The sequence below is a fragment of the Podarcis erhardii genome (assembly GCF_964252035.2).
Source record: "Podarcis erhardii genome assembly, chromosome: 12".
NCBI classification, from domain to species: Eukaryota; Metazoa; Chordata; class Lepidosauria; order Squamata; family Lacertidae; genus Podarcis; species Podarcis erhardii.
The window spans coordinates 24,106,266-24,127,440 of NC_138513.1; the positions used below are offsets into that span (position 1 = coordinate 24,106,266).

Consider the following 21,175-nt stretch of genomic DNA (forward strand, 5'->3'; position numbering starts at 1 on the left):
TGTGGGAGGGTAACAGGCACCCTGAATGGCCTCCTGAAGCTAAACAACAGGTCTCAGACCTCCCACCTAACCCTCTGGAAGCCTCCTCTCACTAAAGGTTTCGCAGTGCATCCACCTAGCAAGAAAACAGGCAAAAAACACTCCTGTCTTTGCGAGGCTGAACAATGGATCAGCACGGGGGGAAACAGAGCAGGGGATTCAAGCATGCACTACAGTGCATGCATGAACAAGAAAACAGAGAAAGTCATACAGATGTGCATTCAGGTTCTCACAAAGGTTGCTCTGGAGTTTCAGTCATTACCTTAATGATACTGAGATACTTGGACACAAGGACTAACAAGATGGCCACACAATAGCAAGAGAAAAGGTCGTGGATAGTTGGGTTGTTTTTCTGAAATATTATGAACATAGCAGCCATGCAGAAAAAGATAATGAAGGGGATATTACATTGTGTGTGTGTGTGTGTGTGTGTGTGTGTGTGTACACACGAAAAATCTCAGTAATGTCTCGATCATAATCATGAGAAAATGCCACGCAAGAATCTCTTGGATGGGAATGGGGTGGGGCAGAGGCACCATTTCAGCTAACTGTAGCAAGAGCATGAAACACTGTATGAGGCAAAAATACTGTTCTTGGATAAACTCAGGTTAACATGTACCTTTGGCCATTCAAAAGAATCACTGTTGCGCCTTTTTATACCTCATAACAACCAAAGGGAAGAAATGAAAAATCCTTTTGAGGTTGCCACGTCGAAGGTCACTTCGCAATACCTTATTTAGGGCCCCCATCCTGGCTGAAGGCATATTGTTTGGTAGGAGAATGTGAAAGGAAAGCTACTGGCCACCATGTGGGGTAAGATCCCATGATAATGGTGGGCATAAGTCCTCTCTAGGTGAGAGCCAAGGTGGGAGTGCTTGCACTATCCCAGGTGAGAAAATGGGGTGGTGTCCTTGAATGATGAAGATGGTGTCTCAGAACCAAGCCACTGGTCACAAATGCATCATATGGCGATGTTTTGCATGCTACTACATGCTACTACATGTTTGAATTGGTATTATTTTCTCTTCCGTTTCGTTTCAGTTATTTAATTGGCGTAGCTTCTTCGTATGCAATGTTGTTACTTACTGATATTGTGATTTATAATGGTTTTAAGTTTGTTTTAATTGTTATTGTTCACCTGATATGTTGTGAACCGCTTGGAGCAGTTTTGCAGGTAAAACAGATGAGGTAACATGAGGACCTAAAACTTAGTTGCTCCTAAAGAATAACCACAGGTAGACTGAAACAGGGGCTGGTGGGGGCAGAGAAGAGATTTTCAATAGGGAACTCATTTCTATATATAGGACTTGGATCTCAAATCTGAATTACTCAGCATAAATCAGCCTTCCCCAACTGGGTGCCCTCCAGAGGTTTTCGACTCCAGCTCCCCTCAGCTAGCATCACTAATGTACAAGGATGGTGTGAGATGTGGTCCAAAACATCTGTAGGGTGCCAGGATGAGAAAGGCTAGCATAAATATAAGCTTCCAAAGCCCTCCTGTAAAAGCATGTATGCTCATGCTGGCACTCGCAGAAGAAGAAAAGGGGATCCTACACAATTCTAATTTATAGCAAGTAATTTACTTGCATCTCACTTTGTTCACAACAGACAAGGACGATACATTATTCCTTAAGTTTTTGGGGGTTTCAGTATTCTGAGAAGGCTTTGTAAACTGAGAATAACAAAGAGTTTTGCAGCAGCTTAAAGCATAACAATTTATGATAGCCTATTTTTTGTGGATTAGAGTCAGACATACTCTAGCCCATGAAAGGTTATGCCATAAAATATTTTCTTGGCTCTTAAGGTGTCACAGGGTCTTGTTTTTTTGCTGGAAACTGTTACAATAAATCAAAAGTAGGCCTTTTTCAGTGTCCTTCGTGCTACTACCTAAGGCTTATGGGTAAGAACAAAGCCCGTTTCCCCTTGTGTTGTACATTTAAATATTCACCTCTACTGTTCCGAAACTTGCTCTATAAAATTCATTTTGTGTGTATTACTTAATAATTGTAACTTCTGAATGTGGCACATCAAGTTTAAAATTGTTGTCATTGAGTTTGGCACAAAGTGCATGCATTTTTAACCCTTTATGTATCTGGCCCAGTGTCTAGTGGAAAGCATTTTAAGACAGAATACCCTGTTCTCTCTCTGTGATTCACAGAGACACTGAAGAACCAATTGCTGCTGAAAGCAAAATTTCATGGCAGTACAGTATCTTTTTCATATACTTTAAAAGTGAAGAGCAGCTTATTCTATGAATCTCCAATGCTACCACCATATAAGTAATTCAAATGAATGTCACAGTACATACCCATCTTTCGTCTGATCCACCACACCTCCGAGCAGCTGAACGGTTCTGGGATTGGGAACCCCATCTCCTATTATCTTCAGGAACCGCGTGACAAAGTCACTGGGGGACATGTAAAATTCACCATTTTTCTCAACACTTGCATACTGTAAAAAAGAAGAAGAATGTGGTTCTTAAATTACAAGGTAGTATTGCATCACTCGTACAGCCAATGCAGTGCTGCCCCATGTGGTGCGTCATAAAACTGCCGTGGGTTTCCACACGCTCCCTTCTCTATTTCTCAAGATGAGTGCCCCCCCCCCCCGCCAGCCACCTTTCCTTATCCTCTCTCAGTGCTAACTATAGCTTGCCAAGACACCCAAATTATGGTTAGTGTATGCCCTTCAAAACAGGAATCAGAAGCTATGGTTTGAAGTTGATTTATATACTCCCTTTTCTGCTATTGCTGAACTCATGAGTGGACTCACAACCCATAAGACACAAAAAGTTTGTTGTAGAACACCACGACTTGATACAATATTGAACGCTAATCATATTTTGGAGGGCACTCCAAATGGTAACAACATTTTGCTAGCTTGGTTGTTGCAGCAAACCATGGTTAGCATTAAAAAGGAAGAGGGAATGCTTATCAATAGCTTGTTTCCATCCCACTGAACCAAGGGTAGACAACGTGGCACCTTCCAGATGTGGTTGGACGACATTGGCCATGCTGGCTAGGGTTGATGGGAGTTGAAGTCCAGCAACATCTGGAGGGCATCATGCAGCCTACCCTTTGCTCTAAACCATGGTTCAGAACATCATATGAATTGAGCCTGTATTTTGAGTCTTTGATCACTGAGCAATCTCTTGCTTACTGCTGCCAGCAAATGCCAGTGGAACAGCTTGCAAAATATGAAATATGATCACTACTCTCTCCTATATGAACTTAACAAACACATGATTGTGCCCATTCATATGCATTCATACTTATCAGCCATGTGCAAAACATTACAGTTGCATGACTCTGACAACATTTCCCCCCCCAGATTTTACTCCCAAATATCTACCTCTTGGGAGTAAAAGAAGAAAAGAAAGAGAAGTGAAAGCAGAAGTAAAACAAATTTTATTTGAAAACTGAAATTACTCCAGAAAGGAAAGAAAGCAATATGAAGAACAGTAATAAAAATGCCCTCAATACGCTATACTGGCCTAAACCCCATGAAATCATATAGTATTACACAGGAAGAGGGGATGGGGGAGAGAAGCACACAATACAATTGGCATTTCTATTCTCTCTCCCCCCCCCACACAAGTATAGAGCTAAGTCCATAAACTGATAGAAAAAAGGGGGGAGTACAGGGATCGGGGGAAGAGATTGTGTGTACCTCTGAAGTTTTTAAGAGCAGCATTTATTACAGGAGCTGGTAGGCATTATTTGGGCTTTCAGCTTAACATTGTGGGTTATTGTTGCTGCTGTTTTTATTATTATTTTAATTTGCTGCCTATCCCTCATCTTTAGCCCCCAGGGCAGGCTGCAACAAATAAAAATGCATTGAAAACCATTCAGAACAACGTGAAATCACAAAAAATAGGGTGCGTCCTAAAAATATTAAGGAAAGGGACCCATTGGTTCAAATTCCTAAAGCATGCTTCGCCAACAGGTGAGTGATTTTAGGATGAGGCAATACACCACCATTCGCCTCTTGTGGCCACTTCATTTCCAGCGACAACTCAGCATCTCTACCCCCATCGTTGTGTCTGGACACTGAGGTCCAGTGCCGAGGGCATTCTGGTGGTTCCCTCATTGCAAGAAGCCAAGTTACAGGGAACCAGGCAAAGGGCCTTCTTGGTAGCAGCACCTGCCCTGTGGAATGCCCTCCCTCCAGATGTCAAAGAGAAAAACAACTACCAGACTTTTAGAAGACATCTTAAGGCAGCCCTGTTTAGGGAAGCATTTAATGTTTGACAGACTACTGTATTTTAATATTTTGTTGGAAGCCGCCCAGAGTGGCTGTGGAAACACAGCCACATGGGCGGGGTAGAATTATTATTATTATTATTATTATTATTATTATTATTATTATTATTATTATTATTATTTCAACTGGATGGCAGGCCAGAAGGAAAAGTTTTCACAGCTTCTTATGTAATGGTACCCAACGCTCCCCAACTGCTCAGCTGCACATTTGTCCATGAGTCTTTTAACGTATGCTGATAACCTCCTGCTTATTACAAAGGGTATTCTTGTTATTAAAATGTTTCACCTCGCGACTACCACAGGCCACTTGGCGGTCTGTCTTTGGATATGCTGCACTTATGAGAAGGGTGGCAATGTGTCCCACTTTATAGAGGATAGTCTTTCATTGGAAGGGGTATCCAGTCCAAGAACCCAGAAGACAGGAGAGCAGGGAGCGCCATGATATCGCCTCTCAGTGCTTCGCACCTGGACAGCAGACTGAGCAAGTACACCTGGGCCCAGCATTTCCCACTACGGTGAAATATACTGTATTGCTATTTGGATTCTTATAAATATTTATAAATTTGCATGTGCACATTAAAATTAGCGCATGTAAACATTATGCAAATTTGCGGTCCCCCTCCCCCTTTTTTGCAATGCTTCTTTCTTTCTTTCTTTCTTTCTTTCTTTCTTTCTTTTTGGCAATGTGCACAGCCATATCTGAAAAGCAGACTGGCTGGGACACCTGAAGATCCATGTGACTATTTCAGCATGCTGAAGGCAACCATGGACTTGTGCTACTCTAACAATTCCCCCCTCAATGTCTTAGGGCAAACATCTTGGAGACGGAGAAAACAGTGATATTCAAAGGATATTTAATTCAAAGGGAAGAGGCTTAATTTTATTTATAAAAACAAAACAAATCCATTGGCCATGGCCAAGCCCTTGGGTGCCCCTAAAGTAGTTCTCTGGATCCCAGCCATACTTTTTAAGTGTTATTAAAGTCGACTTCCCATTCCTTATCACCACTGCATTCTTTTAAAAGCCACAACTCTGCATATATTGAGGTCAGTAAAAATCCGATTTTTTGGGGGGGGGGGCGGAATGCAAAATAGCTACTTTGCAAATGCACCGTAAATACTACCAAACTCCTTGGGCGGTGAGCGAAGGGACATTAAAACACAGCTGTAAATTAATTACAAGAGCACATAAGTCGCCACGTGTCACCTTAAAAAGAAAGATCTGTATCGCAGCAAGCAACATGTTCTGAGCAGGAAAGCCAAATTGCTAATTACTGTGGTATGTTTCTTTTCTGAGGTGGCCTGATAAAAACATTTGCTGCGATTCTCCACAGAACATTATCCACATGAAGTAACAAGTAAGTTAGGTGTCTACTACAATTTTGCAACCAACTTCAAAGACTTGGGTTTTGTTTTACGTTGCAATAGTTCTTGCAGAGCAAAGCCTGCTGCCAGATCCCATCGAATAAAGCCGTTGTTGCGCCTGACAAGTACCCTTACATTTTCTGTAAGTACATAACTCTTGGCTTCCCTCCAAGAGTTAAAACGTACGTGTGTGTTTTTGTTTTTTTAGTTGTCTACATTTAAACCATGTATAGGTAAAGTAATTTCCTTCAGGCAAGTGTTTTATTGAAGCAAAGACTGAAACAGAAAACTATATAGCCCAAACATTTAATAATGTTGTATTTCTATCATTTCAAATTAATTGTTTGTGTTTCATCTGCAACATGTTCTATGTTTAGGAGCAAGCTTAGTGTGTTTGTTTCTCATATTTACAATCTTTCCGACAGCCCGGCCAACGAAACTATCACATTAAAACACATTAAAGAATCAAATCAAAATCAACGCATGCGCTTATGCATGCATGCACACACAATTAAAAGCAATTTAAAACACAGCAGCAACATAAAATCAGCAACCTGATTAATAGGTGATATGTCACACACACAAACACACACACACACACACACACCCAGATGCACACTTTTATAACCAGCACACAGACCAAATCGATCTCATTGCAATCACCTGCCAGAAAATCTTTCCAAGTCTCAGGCTTGAAAACTTTTTAACACAACAGTTATCGAGAAACAAATCAAATAAGTCAGCCGTTTTCTGCTTCTACATTTCATTTTTTTTTCCAGGCTAGCCCCCCTGCTAAGACATTCAATAATAGAAAGCAGTACAAGGTTTCGATGTCCCCCTGTTCCTACCCACAGCGATTTATTCTTGTGTATTTGAAATCCAATCACGTACCCCCCACACTACATATAGAAAATGACCTTGAAAATGTCAGCTTGCTCATTTTGACTGAAGCCTAATCTCTTAGGTTATGGTAGGAGAGTTACAAGAAGTAGAGTTACTCTGAGGAAATTATCATGACAAAAGCGAGGGGGGGACACACACATCAATTCTATTAGTTTGGGAATAAAGACTTTCGAAAAGGTGGTACTCTGCAGTCATGTATTTTCCCTCCACTTTGGTAATTATACCTATGGAGAATTTGATATTACACAATAATGCCTAATGGCTTTTTGGTAAGTTCCTTCAAAATTCACACTGGATAATCATATATTTTAAATACTTGAGCATTAACTAGTTCAAGCCCATTTAAGTCCTTACAAATACAACAGAGGAATAATTTTTTTTAAGTATCTCCAGAGAAAATATGTAACTAACCAAGGAATTTCACACTGATTGCAATGCATTTAACTGAAATGGAAAATGATATGATAAAAATCCCATTCTAATGGTGTTGTGTTTTGGTTTCCTTGGTATGTGTGAGTTGTTTGTTTGTTTGTTTTTAATAGAAATTTAATTGTCAATTTCAGCTAGTCTGTGTTATAACTCAGCTAGTCTGTGTTATGAGGAGGGAAAAAAAACCACAGGAACTCGCAAGACATTTTCGTCTTGCGAAACAAGCCCATAGGGAAATTCGTTTTGCAAAGCGCCTCCAAAACGGAAAACCCTTTCGTCTAGCAGATTTTCCGTCTTGCGAGGCGTTCGTCTTGCGGGGCACCACTGTATGTGACCCGCTACTGGCCCATATCAATGATTAGCATTCAGGTGAAGTTACATCCGCAGTTACCTCCAATAAAATGTTTGCAGAAACCATCTTCAAGTTATTCCCTCTTACTCTCTTGTAGAGGCAGGGTGACTCGATTTGCATTTGCTCCCACCATTAGTTAGCAGTCCAATGATTTGGGAGAGATGGGGAAATGCTAATGAAAATAGTTATAGACTGCAGTTCTAATTCACAGATCTCCTAAGAGAGTCACACACACACACACACACACACACACACACACACAGCTCCATGTAGGAAACACTGAAATTTCTATTCTATTTGGGGGGATAGCTATATTTCCCCGAGTCTATACAATAATCATTCAAGAACATATTTGACTTCTTGGAGAGCATTGTTCAATTTTTGATAGTGGTATTTAAATCTAACATGGTAATAATACAGTGAATGATTAATGGTTAGAAGACTATCAAGAGATGAATAATGCAATAAGAGCTAAAGAAATGAAAAATTCAGGCTTTAACGGATAAAATATTTACTTTTAACATACCTTCAAAAATATTGTTTTCAACTCAGTTGGATCAGCTCTCTTGGTTAGAGCCACCTACAAGTAAATACAATTATATTAATATGCATAGTCTATACAAAGGATGTCAAAATGTCATTTAAAAAAAAAGAAAGAGGATAATTCAAACAAAAGAATGAGCGATGAAAAATAAATGTTCCCCTCAAATAAATTAGACAGTGGTTTATGCGAGAAATTAATAAATAAATACTTGTTTTAACATTTACACTTAATTATTTGATATTTTTGCTGGTGTTGTTCCTCTGAACCTGCCAAATCTTAAACGAGTGCACTCTGACTTTGCCCACATAGAGCCATCAACCACAGGAACTGATTTTATTTTTATAACATGAGTGCCCAATCCTGAGTACTAAGGACATGCAATAACACTTTTTTAAAAGAGAGAGAAGGAAAGGGAGAGAGGGATGCCATTAAAATATAAAGTATTTAATAGTAAATACTTAGCAATTAAAACCAGTCCTAACAAGAAGTCTTCCATCACTTCTAGAAAAACTCTATGGTTTTGATCAGTCTGAAAGGCAGCTGTCAAGAATGACTCTTTGCACTCACCTGCTGTTCAAAGCTGGGGCAGAAATGATACAAGGTTGAGAGTTGAAGATACTCCCAGACAGACTTATGGATCATGATTACAAAATAAGGGAAGGGGCTATCTTTATCAATGGTGGAGGGTAGCTGTACTTGATGACCCAACAACCACCCTTCTCCAAATAATATTCCAGCCATGCAGTTTGCTATGGGGCTACAATGAGTAGCAACTACACCTGCAGCAAAGCGCACTTGCCCAGCTGCAACCCCCTCTAGTACCAAGTTTCACTTCCAGAGTTTGGGAAGCAAAGCACAGTGTCACTGGAGTCGCTACAGTCACAAGGTACCTCCCTTTCCTGACCCATAACTCTTTAAGCGCAGGAGCACAGCTTGGCTGGCCAGAGCATGTGGCCACCTCTGCTGGGAGAACGTAGCACCCAACTCTCACAAACTGGGCTTTAGTCATGAGATCTTTTCCCAGCCTTACCTGGAACTGCCAGAGATTGGAAGTGGCACCTTCTGCATGCACAGCAAATGTTCTGCCTTTCTAACCTACAACCCTTCTTCCGTGATTGCCCTCCGCAGAACTTCCCCAGCCTCCTCTAGAGGAGAGATAAGGGAGTTAGCTAGAGGTATCTCACCTTCGTAAGAAAACTCTGCTCTCTCTGAACTGTATCTAAACCAGGCTGCTCTAGCTCCTTGCAGTGTGGAAAGACTAGAATTGGTAATATGAACTGGCTTTATTCATCTGCTTATTTATTTTTGTCTGCTGACACGCAGATGCTGAGCAAAATTAAATGTAATTACGTCTGTATTTTTTTTTTGTATTCTTTAATTTTTCCTATGTTTACTGATTTTTGGGGGGTCTTATTTGAATTTATTTATGTATTTCCTAGCACATCTTTGTGTGTGCAAATGTTTTGCATTTCACTAATAAGCGGGTGCTTGTTGTTGAGTTGCTTTGGGCACAGTTCAGTGTGGGAAATATAAACAAATTAAAATTAAAATTAATCCTAAGAATAATGGAGGTTTTTTAAAAAAATCTAATGTAAGCTTTAAAAAACCTCTAAGAGCATATGATACGTGATATTAGAAGAATCCTTTTTATATTCAGGCAACATCTTCTATATTAAGATGGCTACTGACTTTGAATGATCGGGGGGGGGGGTGTTGTCCTACTCCCATAAACACACATCAATAAGGAGATACATTCTTTGGTGTCTATCATAGTGGTTATAAGAAAGAGACAAAACATCTGAGCTGCCCTCCTGAGAATATGGTCCCTAGAAACAAATGGGCACAGCATAGCCAAGAGTGGAGATGTGTGAACGTTTGTATACATAATGCAGATCAACACAATGCAATCTCCCAGTAGCTAATAATAATAATAATAATTTTATTATTTATACCCCACCCATCCAAAACATCTTTTATGGAAACAAACCCCCACCCTAAATCAAGGTGTATCCTCTCACTTTAGCACATGCCTCTCATTAGAACTAAACACCGCACAGCAAGATACATTAATGCATTAGGAAGAAAGTGCATGCTTTTAGATGCTAGCTGTTTGGGGGTTAATGATGTTTGGTTGCTTTTTCCTTCCAAAACTCACCGAAACGACATGAGCAATTGTGGGGTAGATAGCCAGAAAATGTGTGTTATCCAAGTGTACATGCTGTCCTAAGTGTCATAATCTTGTGCTAAGACAGTTATTTACTTGAGAGCCCATTCACAAGGCTTTGTGCTCTCTGTGGCAGACTGGACCCAAATTCAATGAATTCCACAACCTCCACAAGAAATCTTTCCCCAGTACAAAAGGAGCATGCCACCCTATCCATCACTCCTTCACCTACAAAAGGACAACAGCATTTAAGGAGCAGTCCAGAATTCTGCAAAATGCTTTGGGGCCAAACTCTCTCCTCGCCCTCACTCCCCAAAAATACTTAATTTCTAAAAGCACGTAGGGGAGCTGAGATGTATCACATCACTTTTCTGGTATGTTGCTAAACTACCATTGAGCTTCCGAGGAGAAGACCCCTTATGGGATGCCCTGACAGTAATGCTATGATCAGTAATTTTTCTTTGAAATTGTAGTTCTATTCTTTTTAATGTGTGATTTCATGAGCTCTGTAGGGCACACATTCACCTGCTAATAAATTGTATAAAACAAGCCCGAAGGAGGCCCCCAACCCACTCACAGGTCCTTGTATGATCAGCGGAAACAGTTGGTCCTGGCAAGTATTAACCACTCTCAACTCCAACCTGATAATTGCAACCTGCCCAGATTTTAACTTGCCTGAATTAATTTTAAGATGTATTTCAATTAATTGATGTAAATTAATTAATCAATTAAGCATATTATGTTGTTTTTATGATGTTAGCCGCTCTGAGCCTGGCCTCGGCTGGGGAGGATGGGATACAAATAAAACTATTATTATTATTATTATTATTATTATTATTATTATTATTATTATTGGAACATGGGTCTCCGGAGCTCCCTCGCACGCAGGAGCCCAGCTGGGGAGGGGGCAGCGGGAAAGGGATGTTGCTGCTGCCTTTCCTCTCCATCGCTTCCACCCCGTGGTAAGCTTGACCCAGGACTGCTCAGCTTGGCAGCACCGGGCCATTGTGCAACATAGAGTCCAGCGGCCCTCAGCCCATTCACCCTCCCTCCCTCTTGGCCAGCCCAGGGGCAGCGCACAGCACATGCAGTCGTGCCGCACTACAGACCTACTGCCCAGTGCGGACCACCCCCCACCCACCCACCCACCTGGCTAGTTACGCTACTAGTCAGGATCACATCATTGCGCCATGCTAACATACGATACTTGATTCATATTTCAACCACAGCACCTGCAACTACAGGCAACCCCCAATTTGCACGGGGGTTGTGTTCCGGGTCACTGCGCACATCAACGGAGCATGCCTAAGCCCAGACCACCCTGTTCCACCCTCTTCTGGGTCCAAAAATGGTGCATGCATACACAGTTGTGTGTGCTTTGAGTGTGAGCAAAATGGTCATTCCTTGGGAATGGAAACAGAAGCTGTAGCCAAACCATAGTTCATGTAGTATGAGCAATACAGCTACCTTGCTTGAGCAAAACTGCAAGCCCTCAACGTGAGGAACAAAGCCTAGCCCTAGCAGGTGGCTAAACTGCACCCCAAGTCCAACTCAAGACAGCAATCTACAGGTATCCAGATGGCTAGGCTGGGTCAGGCAAGACAGGACCTGGGACAGCTCCTAATGCAGATTCCCAACAGGTATTATAGAAAAGAAGCAAAAGGCCTGTCTTTACACCTGAACCTACTTCACCACCAACTGCACAAGAGCCTAAGAGTAGAGAGCTAGCTTTCAAAGTATATCTCAGAAATGGTCTTTAAATTGCTTTTCACATGGTAGTTTCGGATATTGAACACTATGTTCTTTTTAGCATATTAGCAGTGAACATATTCTCCTTCTGAAACCAAAGTAGCACCATCCATACACAAAGCAAGAGGTACTGGCAGGCTTTGTGGAACCCCATGTTTTGCAGAAATACAAAAAAATAATAATCCTAAATGTGAGGGGATAGCTCAGTAGACGTGAAATACTGGCTGGCTGTTGGAAGAAAACTGAGGGGAGAGGAATGGAATGGAGTACCTGAGAAAATGGAGTGGCTGGCTTTCGTGTTGAACAACAGCACACTTTTGTTTCAGGTCCTGCAAATGTTCCTAAATCCAGGCTGCCAGAACAAACAAACTCAGCTGTATTAGACAAACTAACTTGACCTAAAGAAGGATTATTTCATTACTGAGTTTCCAGAGGGGTTCAAAAGACAAACAGCTGTGCAAAAGCCATCCTCTTACATCCCAGATTTTATTTATCCTCTCCCCCCTCTCCCCCCCACAGTCTGTGACCCAGTACACCTGGTTGTCAGCATCCTCTTCTGGATGAATGGCATTTGTGCTTTTCCAGCACTGTCAGAATCCAAGTTAAGAACCTTGATTGTGGTATAGAATGATGAACCGATACGGCCACTACGGCGTGCCGCAAAATGCAATCAGCAGGTTTACAAGCAGATTGCAACAAGGGTGCAATATTCCCAACTGTCTGATCAGACAAACAGGGCAGAGAATAGGTAGCAGTGCTAGAAAACAACAACAAGTCCAGAAAGGGGGAGTTAGGCAGGTGGGAATCAATAATCTGGCCTTATGAATGGCTAACTAGGCATTTCCCTCACTGTACTAGTAAATCAAAGTCCAGTCCTTCAAATATAGTGAAGTGCTCAGGTTCAGCTACAATGAACCTGAAACATTACTAAGCGGACATCAGATGGTAGGGACTAGTGAAATGGCTGAAAGGGGAAAGTGGATCAGCAGGCAGGGTATTCATTAAGGAACAAAAAGAAACAAATCCTAGCAAGGGTTTTTGATTCTCTGCACCACAGGTAAAGGTTTGTTTGTTTGTTTAGTTATTTATTTTAAAAGAGGACTTTTGGTGTTTATTCAGAATACAGGTCAGAGTGAAAACCTGGACCCTATCCTTATAGCAACACTGGGAAAGGGGGATAATACACATTTTAGGTAGCCACTAAGAACACCTTCCAAGGTTTTTAATCATAATCAACGCCCCAAATTACAAGATGACGAGTCTCTGCCCCAAGGAACTTACAATGTAATTTTTTTAATTAAAAAACTCCTTTTTAAATATTCAAAACAAATTGCAATAGAACAAAACCATAAAAGACAACTTTGAATTCACAATTAATACAATGTAAAATTTGGCAAGGGGGGGGGCAGTAGAGAAAGGGGAAAGACATGGGGATACTTGGTAGTTGTATAAGTCACAGATTTGCTAGCTGAGGGATCATGGTAGGACATTTGGGGCTTTATAGGGGGAAAGTTGCATTTTTCCTATCTAACTGGAAGCTACTGCAGATGGAAGAGCACAGGTATAATACACACCTCCCACCATGCCATCTGCAAAAGGAGGCTGGCTAGCAGGGTATGCATCTGCTAAAGAATGGCATTACATAGTAATAAAGGGAATATTCACAATACTTTATTAGGATTTTTTTAACTCTAAGCTTCCCAAGCAAATGTAGCTGCTAGGATAAGGAGGGTGCGTTTGTTTTGTTTTGTTTTGTTTTGTTTGTTTGTTTGAAGGTATTTATATACTGCAGAATATTTACTATCATGATGGAGCTTAGGAACAATCTTATCATCTAATTAAATCAAAAACAAGAACCACATTAAAAAGCCAAGGAAATGACATATTTTGCAAAGCCCAAGGAAAGAGCTGCAACACCTGCCTGGCAGCTTTTCATCAAAACTGGAAGCCTTCCAATCCATCGATCTTTTCGAGCCCCATGTCTTCCTCCTCCCACACACCTTCCACTATGACTGCAGCATAACAACATGGGCATCCATCATCTTTCTACGCCTGTTATTTCTTGTACTTGAAGAAAATGGAAGTTTAACCTTCAAATGCTGAACTGATGAAACACATTAGGTAGAGTCCACCGCCCACTCTGCTGCTCTTACTGCGAAGCATACCAACAAAGCAATAAGAGACAGACAATCTGCTTCTCACTCACTAGCCTCCTAGAAACACACGCCGGTGCTCCTAAGTTTCTTGTACTGCAGGGGAAGCAGCAGTTTGTGCCTATTGTAGCTGGTGGCGGTTTTGTCCTCCAAGATATCAGAATGATACAAGGGACATCTTGGAACAAGGATTGTGTTCCAAGTCTGTCTGTAACACTGACATGCATGATTTTAGGCTTGTTCTTGTTTGGTGGCCTTTACTGGCAAGCCGGACTGGCATACACAGTGCCCATTTAACAAAACTTTGGATGATTTCACATTTCCTTTACAAAACAGCAGCTGAGCGAACTGGGCTGAGCTGCATACAGCCTAAGGGAAATGCAACCAGCCGTCCCCTTGAGAACTGACCAGCTCTGCTTAGCAAGTTTTAGCTAGGACTGCCACTATTTTATTAAAGCTCTCTCTTCTGAGAGCTCCCCAAGCCTGCAATATTGCAGCAGGCTTTTTTTTATTCTCCTACAACTTTAAAGGCAGAGCAGACAGCATGCCACCATCATATACGGGGAGTGTTTGACCCTCCAGAATTTGCTGATGGCAACTCTCAGCTTCTGTGACCACTGACCACGTCTGCTGGGGCTGATGGGAGTTGTACTTCAGCAACATCTGGGGGACCCAAAGGTTCCCCACACTTGACATATGCCTTCATTTCACCTCTATCTTCATTTCACATCCACAGCATGAGGGTGTTTTAATTTAAAAGTGAGTGTCAGTTAGTTGATAGTCCTACAGCACATGGTACTTATTTGCAAAAATATTTTAGATTGCCTTTCAACCCTAAAAAAGGCCCTCAAGACCATTAACAAGCAAATATAATAGAAAGGTGGGTAGATTTTGAGTTGGTCCCATTTTGCTAGGAAGTCTTGAAATTTGTATAGGTCTGGTTCTCAGTAAGCATGCTGTTTTATTGTTTGTTTTTGGAGACTAATCTGTGTGTATTGATGTCCTATATACGCAAACACAAACAAAATAAAAATGCAACTTTTCATTTCTAAAAACATGTATTAATAAAAGCATGCAATAGACAAAGACTTTGAATTTCTCCCAGTAATTGGTACCAGTAGCATGCTTGGCTATTGCTACGGCTTGCAAAAAAAAGTGTGTTTTGAGCTCATCAAAAACTTTTATGGAATGAGACCTTGGAGATCCACTGCCAATCTGTCAGAATAGACAGTGCTAGGCTAGAAAAGCAAGTATTTACTAGGCTCGCAGGAGGCCGATTTGTATGTTCTATGTAGGTAGAAAGCCAGAGGTTTCCTGCTAGGCAGGGGGTTGGACTCGATGGCCCTTGTGGTCTCTTCCAACTCTATGATTCTATGATTCTATGATTCTAGGTTTGTTACCCTCCCTTCTGTGGCAGGTTCCAGGGTGGGTTACAACAACTTAAAATTTATAACAGTTAAAACAGATTACAATTACAGGAATAGGGTGGGACCTGAAAACACATGTCTCAGGTGCCAATAGCCAGGGAAAACAGGTGCGTCTTCAGCATTCACCGAAAGTGAAGAAACCAGAAGCACCTCTGTGGGTAAGGAATTCCCCAAAGTTATTGATGGTGTCACCGTAAAGGGATGGCCAAAAGTATGGAATGGAAAGAAAGGCTGTTATCATTCATGGCTAGCAACATGACAGCCACCAATTTTATTTATGTATAAAAATATTTATTTGCCAATATATCATGGAAAACAATAATATCCAAATATAGTAAAAACACATACAAAATTTAAAATCACACGATAAGACAATAATTGAAAAGCAGACACAATGCACGTGCAGTTTTCCCCAACCTAGTGCCCTCAGATGTTCTGGGTGACAACTAAATTCCAGACAGGACAATCAGCATCTGGCTGGAGAGAAGGTGAACTGGAGTCCAAAATATCGGGAGGACATCAGGTTGGGAAAGGCTGCCTTGGTGGAAAAGTGCTTTCACTCATAATCCAATTTTCAACAATCCCATCTGCTTACTCCAACCTTCTTCACCAAAGCTTGTTCTGGGAGATCTCCCAATCCTCACCAACATATGATTGGGATGGGGCAGACCAGTGAAAATTAGGTATCCTACTTCACATGAGCATAAGAGCTTTCTGCTAACGACAATCCACCATTGGGTACAACCCACCCAATCTGTTCCAACTTGTCAAGGTTCGGTTTCAAAGTCATCACAGTTGGCTTATGCAGATCACCTCAGCAAGGCAAGTTGGGTAAAATATGCAGGAGTGGAGGTTATTTACTACAAAAGTTTGCTGCACTAATTTGCTAGCAAGACTGTCCTATTTGTGGAACCCTTGTCATGAATAAGCAGGAGGAGGAACTGGGCTGGAAAAAATAAAATCCTATAGATAAAGTGTCCCACCTAATAATTGTGTGACAGGAACTATGTAAAAATAACTGACAGGTAAATGCATTTTTTTCAGTGCAATGTTTTCTTTTTTGACTGAGCACAGAAGTTAACTTTTAAAGATTGCATTTATAATCAGATCTGTCTGTTCCTGTCTATTCAAAATGCTACACCTCAGTAGCTGAGTGTGTGAGTGGGTACAAATCCATGTGCATGCATGAATCCATTTCTTGGATCTTAAAAAGAGGGGCGGGGGACTAAAATGCATATGCATAATGGAAACAGACAACATCACCTTCAAGTAACCACATTTTTCTGTATTATAAATAGTAAAGAGGGGAAAGTCTCAAAGTCAAGAATCTTTCTTTAGAATTAAAAAAGCAAAATGAACACCAGTACAGTACCACTCTGTTTTGAATGTACAGTGGTTCCTCGGGTTAAGCACTTATTTCGTTCCGGAGGTCCGTTCTTAACCTGAAACTGTTCTTAACCTGAAGCACCACTTTAGCTAATGGGGCCTCCTGCTGCTGCCGCGCCGCTGGAGCACAATTTCTGTTCTCATCCTGAAGCAAAGTTCTTAACCTGAAGCACTATTTCTGGGTTAGCAGAGTCTGTAACCTGAAGCAGATGTAACTCGAGGTACCACTGTATTATGCTACTGGAAAATAAAATCAGGACTTATTTAGAAAGCCACTCTCTCTTTGTAAACATGCTACAGCAAATTATGTACAGTGATACCTTGGTTCCCAAACAGCTTGGCTCCCGAACGCCGCAAACCAGGAAGTAAGTGTTCCAGTTTGCGAATGTTTTTCGGAAGCTGAACATCCAACGCGGCTTCCAATTGAGTGCAGGAAGCTCCTGAAGTCAATCAGAAGCTGCACCTCGGTTTTCAAACGGTTTCGGGAGTCGAACGGACTCCCGGAACAGGTTAAGTTCGAGAACCAAGGTACCACTATATATGCCACGAGAATATAGGTACACTACTGTCTGATCCAGCCAGCAAAGCCAATGGGAACTGCAGTCCAACAACATCTGAGCTCTCCATTTGCAGCCATACTGAAGAACTTGAAAGCTGACTTCATGAAAGTTTTGCCATTGGACTCAGTAGGATATGAATTGCACCCAAGGGTAGCAACAGTACTCTGTTGTGAACTGGGAGTTCTCAAGGCCATGAATGGTAAAAACTAGTTGGTAGCTATCTATTTTAAAAGTAAGTGGCATTTAAATTGAATTTTGTGACTAGTGAGTGCATCAAGATCTACAAAGGAGGCTCTTCTCTTTCTTCTACCTCTGAACCAGATGCATTATGCTCCAGCCATGAAATAACCTCCCCCCCAAACTAAGACTGGTGATAATACTGTAGTCTTTTTAGCACTAGTTTAAGGCATTTTTAATTGCCCAGGCTTTGTACCGATGATGATGATGATCAGTGCTTTTTCGGTGGGAGGGGGTACACATACCCCTAAACATTTTATGAATCTAAGTTTGGCCTCATTGAGGGGTAGTATTTCAATATGAGTAGGAAAATGAGCATACTCCTAAACATTTTTTTTTTGGGGGGGGGACACTGATTATTTTTATTTGAATTTACACACCGCCCTATACCCGGAGGTCTCAAGGCAGTTCACAGAATAAAATCAAAATATAAAACCACAAAATACATAATCAAAATTAAAACAACAACCCAATAACTACCTCCCTGCCCCCCCCAAAAAAACACCCCACCACATTTTAAAAGGGCATAGGATGTACACTTGTCTACAATCTATGTTTTGGATGAAGGTGAAGCTAAGAACTATTCAAAAAAAAAATAAATGAACAGTGTTCAGCATGCAAACAGTGTGTCTACAGGCCATGCATTTCAGGACTTGCCAGGTATCCATAGGAGACAAGTGATCAGGCTAGCAACTCAATTTTCTATCCCATCTCGGTGCTCGGTACAGAAACCAAAAAGGGTGCTAGACAACGGGACTCTGAATCCAGCAGAGAAATGCAATGAGCTGCTGGAGAAAGGATGGAGCTCTCCATCCAAGAGACTCATAATACATTTTGTAGGCTGAAAACTTCTGTATGCTTGCTTGCAAGGTAGCGTCAAATGTTCAGCGACTGGTATAAAGCTTTCCTTCACAAACACAACACAGCAGGAATGAGGATGCTATGGGCCTCTAGGTGTTGGCCATGGGGTTGAGGAGAGATGAGGGAGGGCCACAGGTTACCTAGTTCTGAGGCACAAGAATAAAAAGCATGCATGTATTTTTTTCCAGTGGGATTATAGTGTGCCTTGAGTGTCTTCAGCTTATACAAAGTAAGAATTATTTATGGATTTAGAAGAGATAGACTAGGTGGCAGCAAGCCCGGTGCTGGATGGCTGAAAGAACAGCAGAAACAGCTGTTAGGAAGACTTAATTATAACTGCCACCCCCCCCCCAAAAAAATTGACATGTCTGTTGATAGCAATTAAAATCCACTCGTGCACTGAAAGCTTCGAAACACAAACTTGGTTCAGAAACAATTGTGTCTGTAGATTTGGTTTCCTTTTGTTAAATAAATACTTTATTAACTGAATTCTCAGGCACATAAGGATTTTGGTTGATTAAAATGATATATTTACTTCTCTTTCCAGATCCGGCTTTATACCCTTTTTTATGAGATCAACTGGTTGCCATAGAAACAACGTATGACGTCAAGCCGGTCAAGCCTGGCACTCAATCAGATTTAAAATGAAGTGCAAAGATCCACGGCAACTCTCAGACAGATCATTTTCACTGCAATAGTAGGAAGGGTTCAGGGGAAAAGAAGTGAATTGTGTTTTATTTTGACTGAAAAAGCAGGAGCATTTTTATAAGAGCAAATAGCCTAAAATTACTGCGAAATTCAAGGGCTGGGGACTTTATATACTAGTATAAAAGTAAACATAGAAATGTAAGTATAATCCTATATACTAACAATCAACTTGCTTCTCTGAGTGAGAATGCTTTCATAGCCAAAATAGCACTAGCTAGGTCCAAGCACAAGAGAGAAACATCAGCAGATATACACAGCAGTATTCCTAAGCATAGTAACTGCAATCCTAATATTTAGCAGAAGTTATGTTGCACTCTCATGGAAAACCAAATATGCAGGAAATTGTTATACTGGGCATCAAACTACCAATAATGGTCAAATGGAAATCCAATTATCATTATGTTTATCTCTGAAACAAGAAAATTTACTTCATATCAACAAGGGACTAATTCACAATCACTAAAAGATGCCTTCTATCTAAGCTGACATGCCATGGCAGATTGTACTATAAAATAGTGAACTGACAAGCAGCCTGACTTAATGTCAGTGACAAATGACTACATTAATGGAAAGGTGCAAATTATTCAAAATTCAGTACATCTCAGTTGTGAAAACCAAAATTGAATTTAGGTTGTGCAGCATGCTGGGACTAGGCAAATAATTCCTACTTGTAGTAATCATTTCAAATGGCTTTCAGACATTCTGCCACGTTTGACTGAGGTTCGAGACACAAAATGCATTTTACAATTGCAGATTTCTCATTAATGTTGCTGCTAATCTAATGTTGTTACAAAAAATAACATTTCAATACTATAAATGTGTGTGTGTGAGAGAGAGAGAGAGAGAGAGAGAGAGAGAGAGAGAGATTATGTTGTTGTTTTAGTATTCCAATTATTGTTATTGTTATTGTTATCGTGTTGCTGATTTTCAGGTGTACTGCTGTTCTCTTTGTTGAAAACCACTTTGAGAATGTTTGTGTCACTTTGTGTGTGGAAAGGTGGCATGCAAATAAAATTACGAAAGGATTAAGGAAACACTAAGTGATATTCACAATGGAAGTTAATCAAATCTTCCTCCTCCTCTCAGTTTGGTGGTGGAGGAAAAATGTACTCTGAGCTGCTTAGATGTTATAGGAGTACAGTGGTGCCTCGCAAGACGAAAAGAATCCGTTCCGCAAGTCTCTTCGTCTAGCAGTTTTTTCGTCTTGCAAAGCAAGCCCATTGACAGATTAGCGGATTAGTGCGGTTTAGCGGCTTTTAGCGGCTTATCGGATAAGCGGCTTAGCGGCTTAGAAAAAGGGGGGGAGGGGGGAAAAACCGCAGGAACTCGCAATACATTTTCGTCTTGCGAAGCAAGCCCATAGGAAATTCGTTTTGCGAAGCACCTCCAAAACGGAAAACTCTTTCATCTAGCGAGTTTTCCGTCTTGCGAGGCATTCGTCTTGCGGGGCACCACTGTATGTAGCCAACTGGGAAACTAACAAAGGTAAATCAAACTGTAAAATTTGTTTATAAAAGTTGGCTAAACTCTGTTACCAAAACCAGTCCACACTTTAGCATGTAAATAAGCCAACCAATGACATGTTAAGGACACACCACCAAAAATAACAGCAAAAACAGATTTAAATGAAATGGGAGTTGTGATCTGAGCTTCCTGTCTTGTGATGTGAAAACCTTTCAGGTTGGACTCAGTCATGGGCAAAAAGTGTTCTACTTCTCCTTTCCAAATAAAGCACGTTTAAAGTTCCAGTATAAATGAACCTGGTTATCAAATCTGGACAAATGTTTCTCATCCCTGTGAGCAAGTGCAACAGCTAAACCTCTTCCAAGATTTATAATCTACTTGTCAGTCGTCACTTAAACGGACACTACTCAGGCAGTCGAAATAATCCATTTTTCTCCTTTGTATATCTTCTCAAAAATTCATCCTTTTTACATGTCCACCTCCACTTCCAAGTGTTATTTTCTTGTTTTCTTTTTTAAAAAGGAAAATGCCAGCTGCCTACTTCTTATGAGCAATATTATCCTACTTCACCAC

The 21,175-nt window shown here is 40.9% G+C and overlaps 1 protein-coding gene across 2 annotated transcripts in view; it reads right to left on the bottom strand.

The window, feature by feature from the left end:
- The window catches only part of SLC25A13 (solute carrier family 25 member 13), a 107,277-nt gene that overhangs the window by 75,704 nt on the left and 10,398 nt on the right, over window positions 1-21,175 (bottom strand). For both annotated transcript variants that reach the window (XM_081882081.1, XM_081882080.1), the window contains 2 exons: window positions 7,876-7,929; window positions 2,348-2,490 (listed from right to left, as the gene is read on the bottom strand). In XM_081882081.1, coding sequence (XP_081738207.1) covers window positions 2,348-2,490; window positions 7,876-7,929 — 197 coding nt within the window. The remainder of the gene's footprint in view (window positions 1-2,347; window positions 2,491-7,875; window positions 7,930-21,175) is intronic.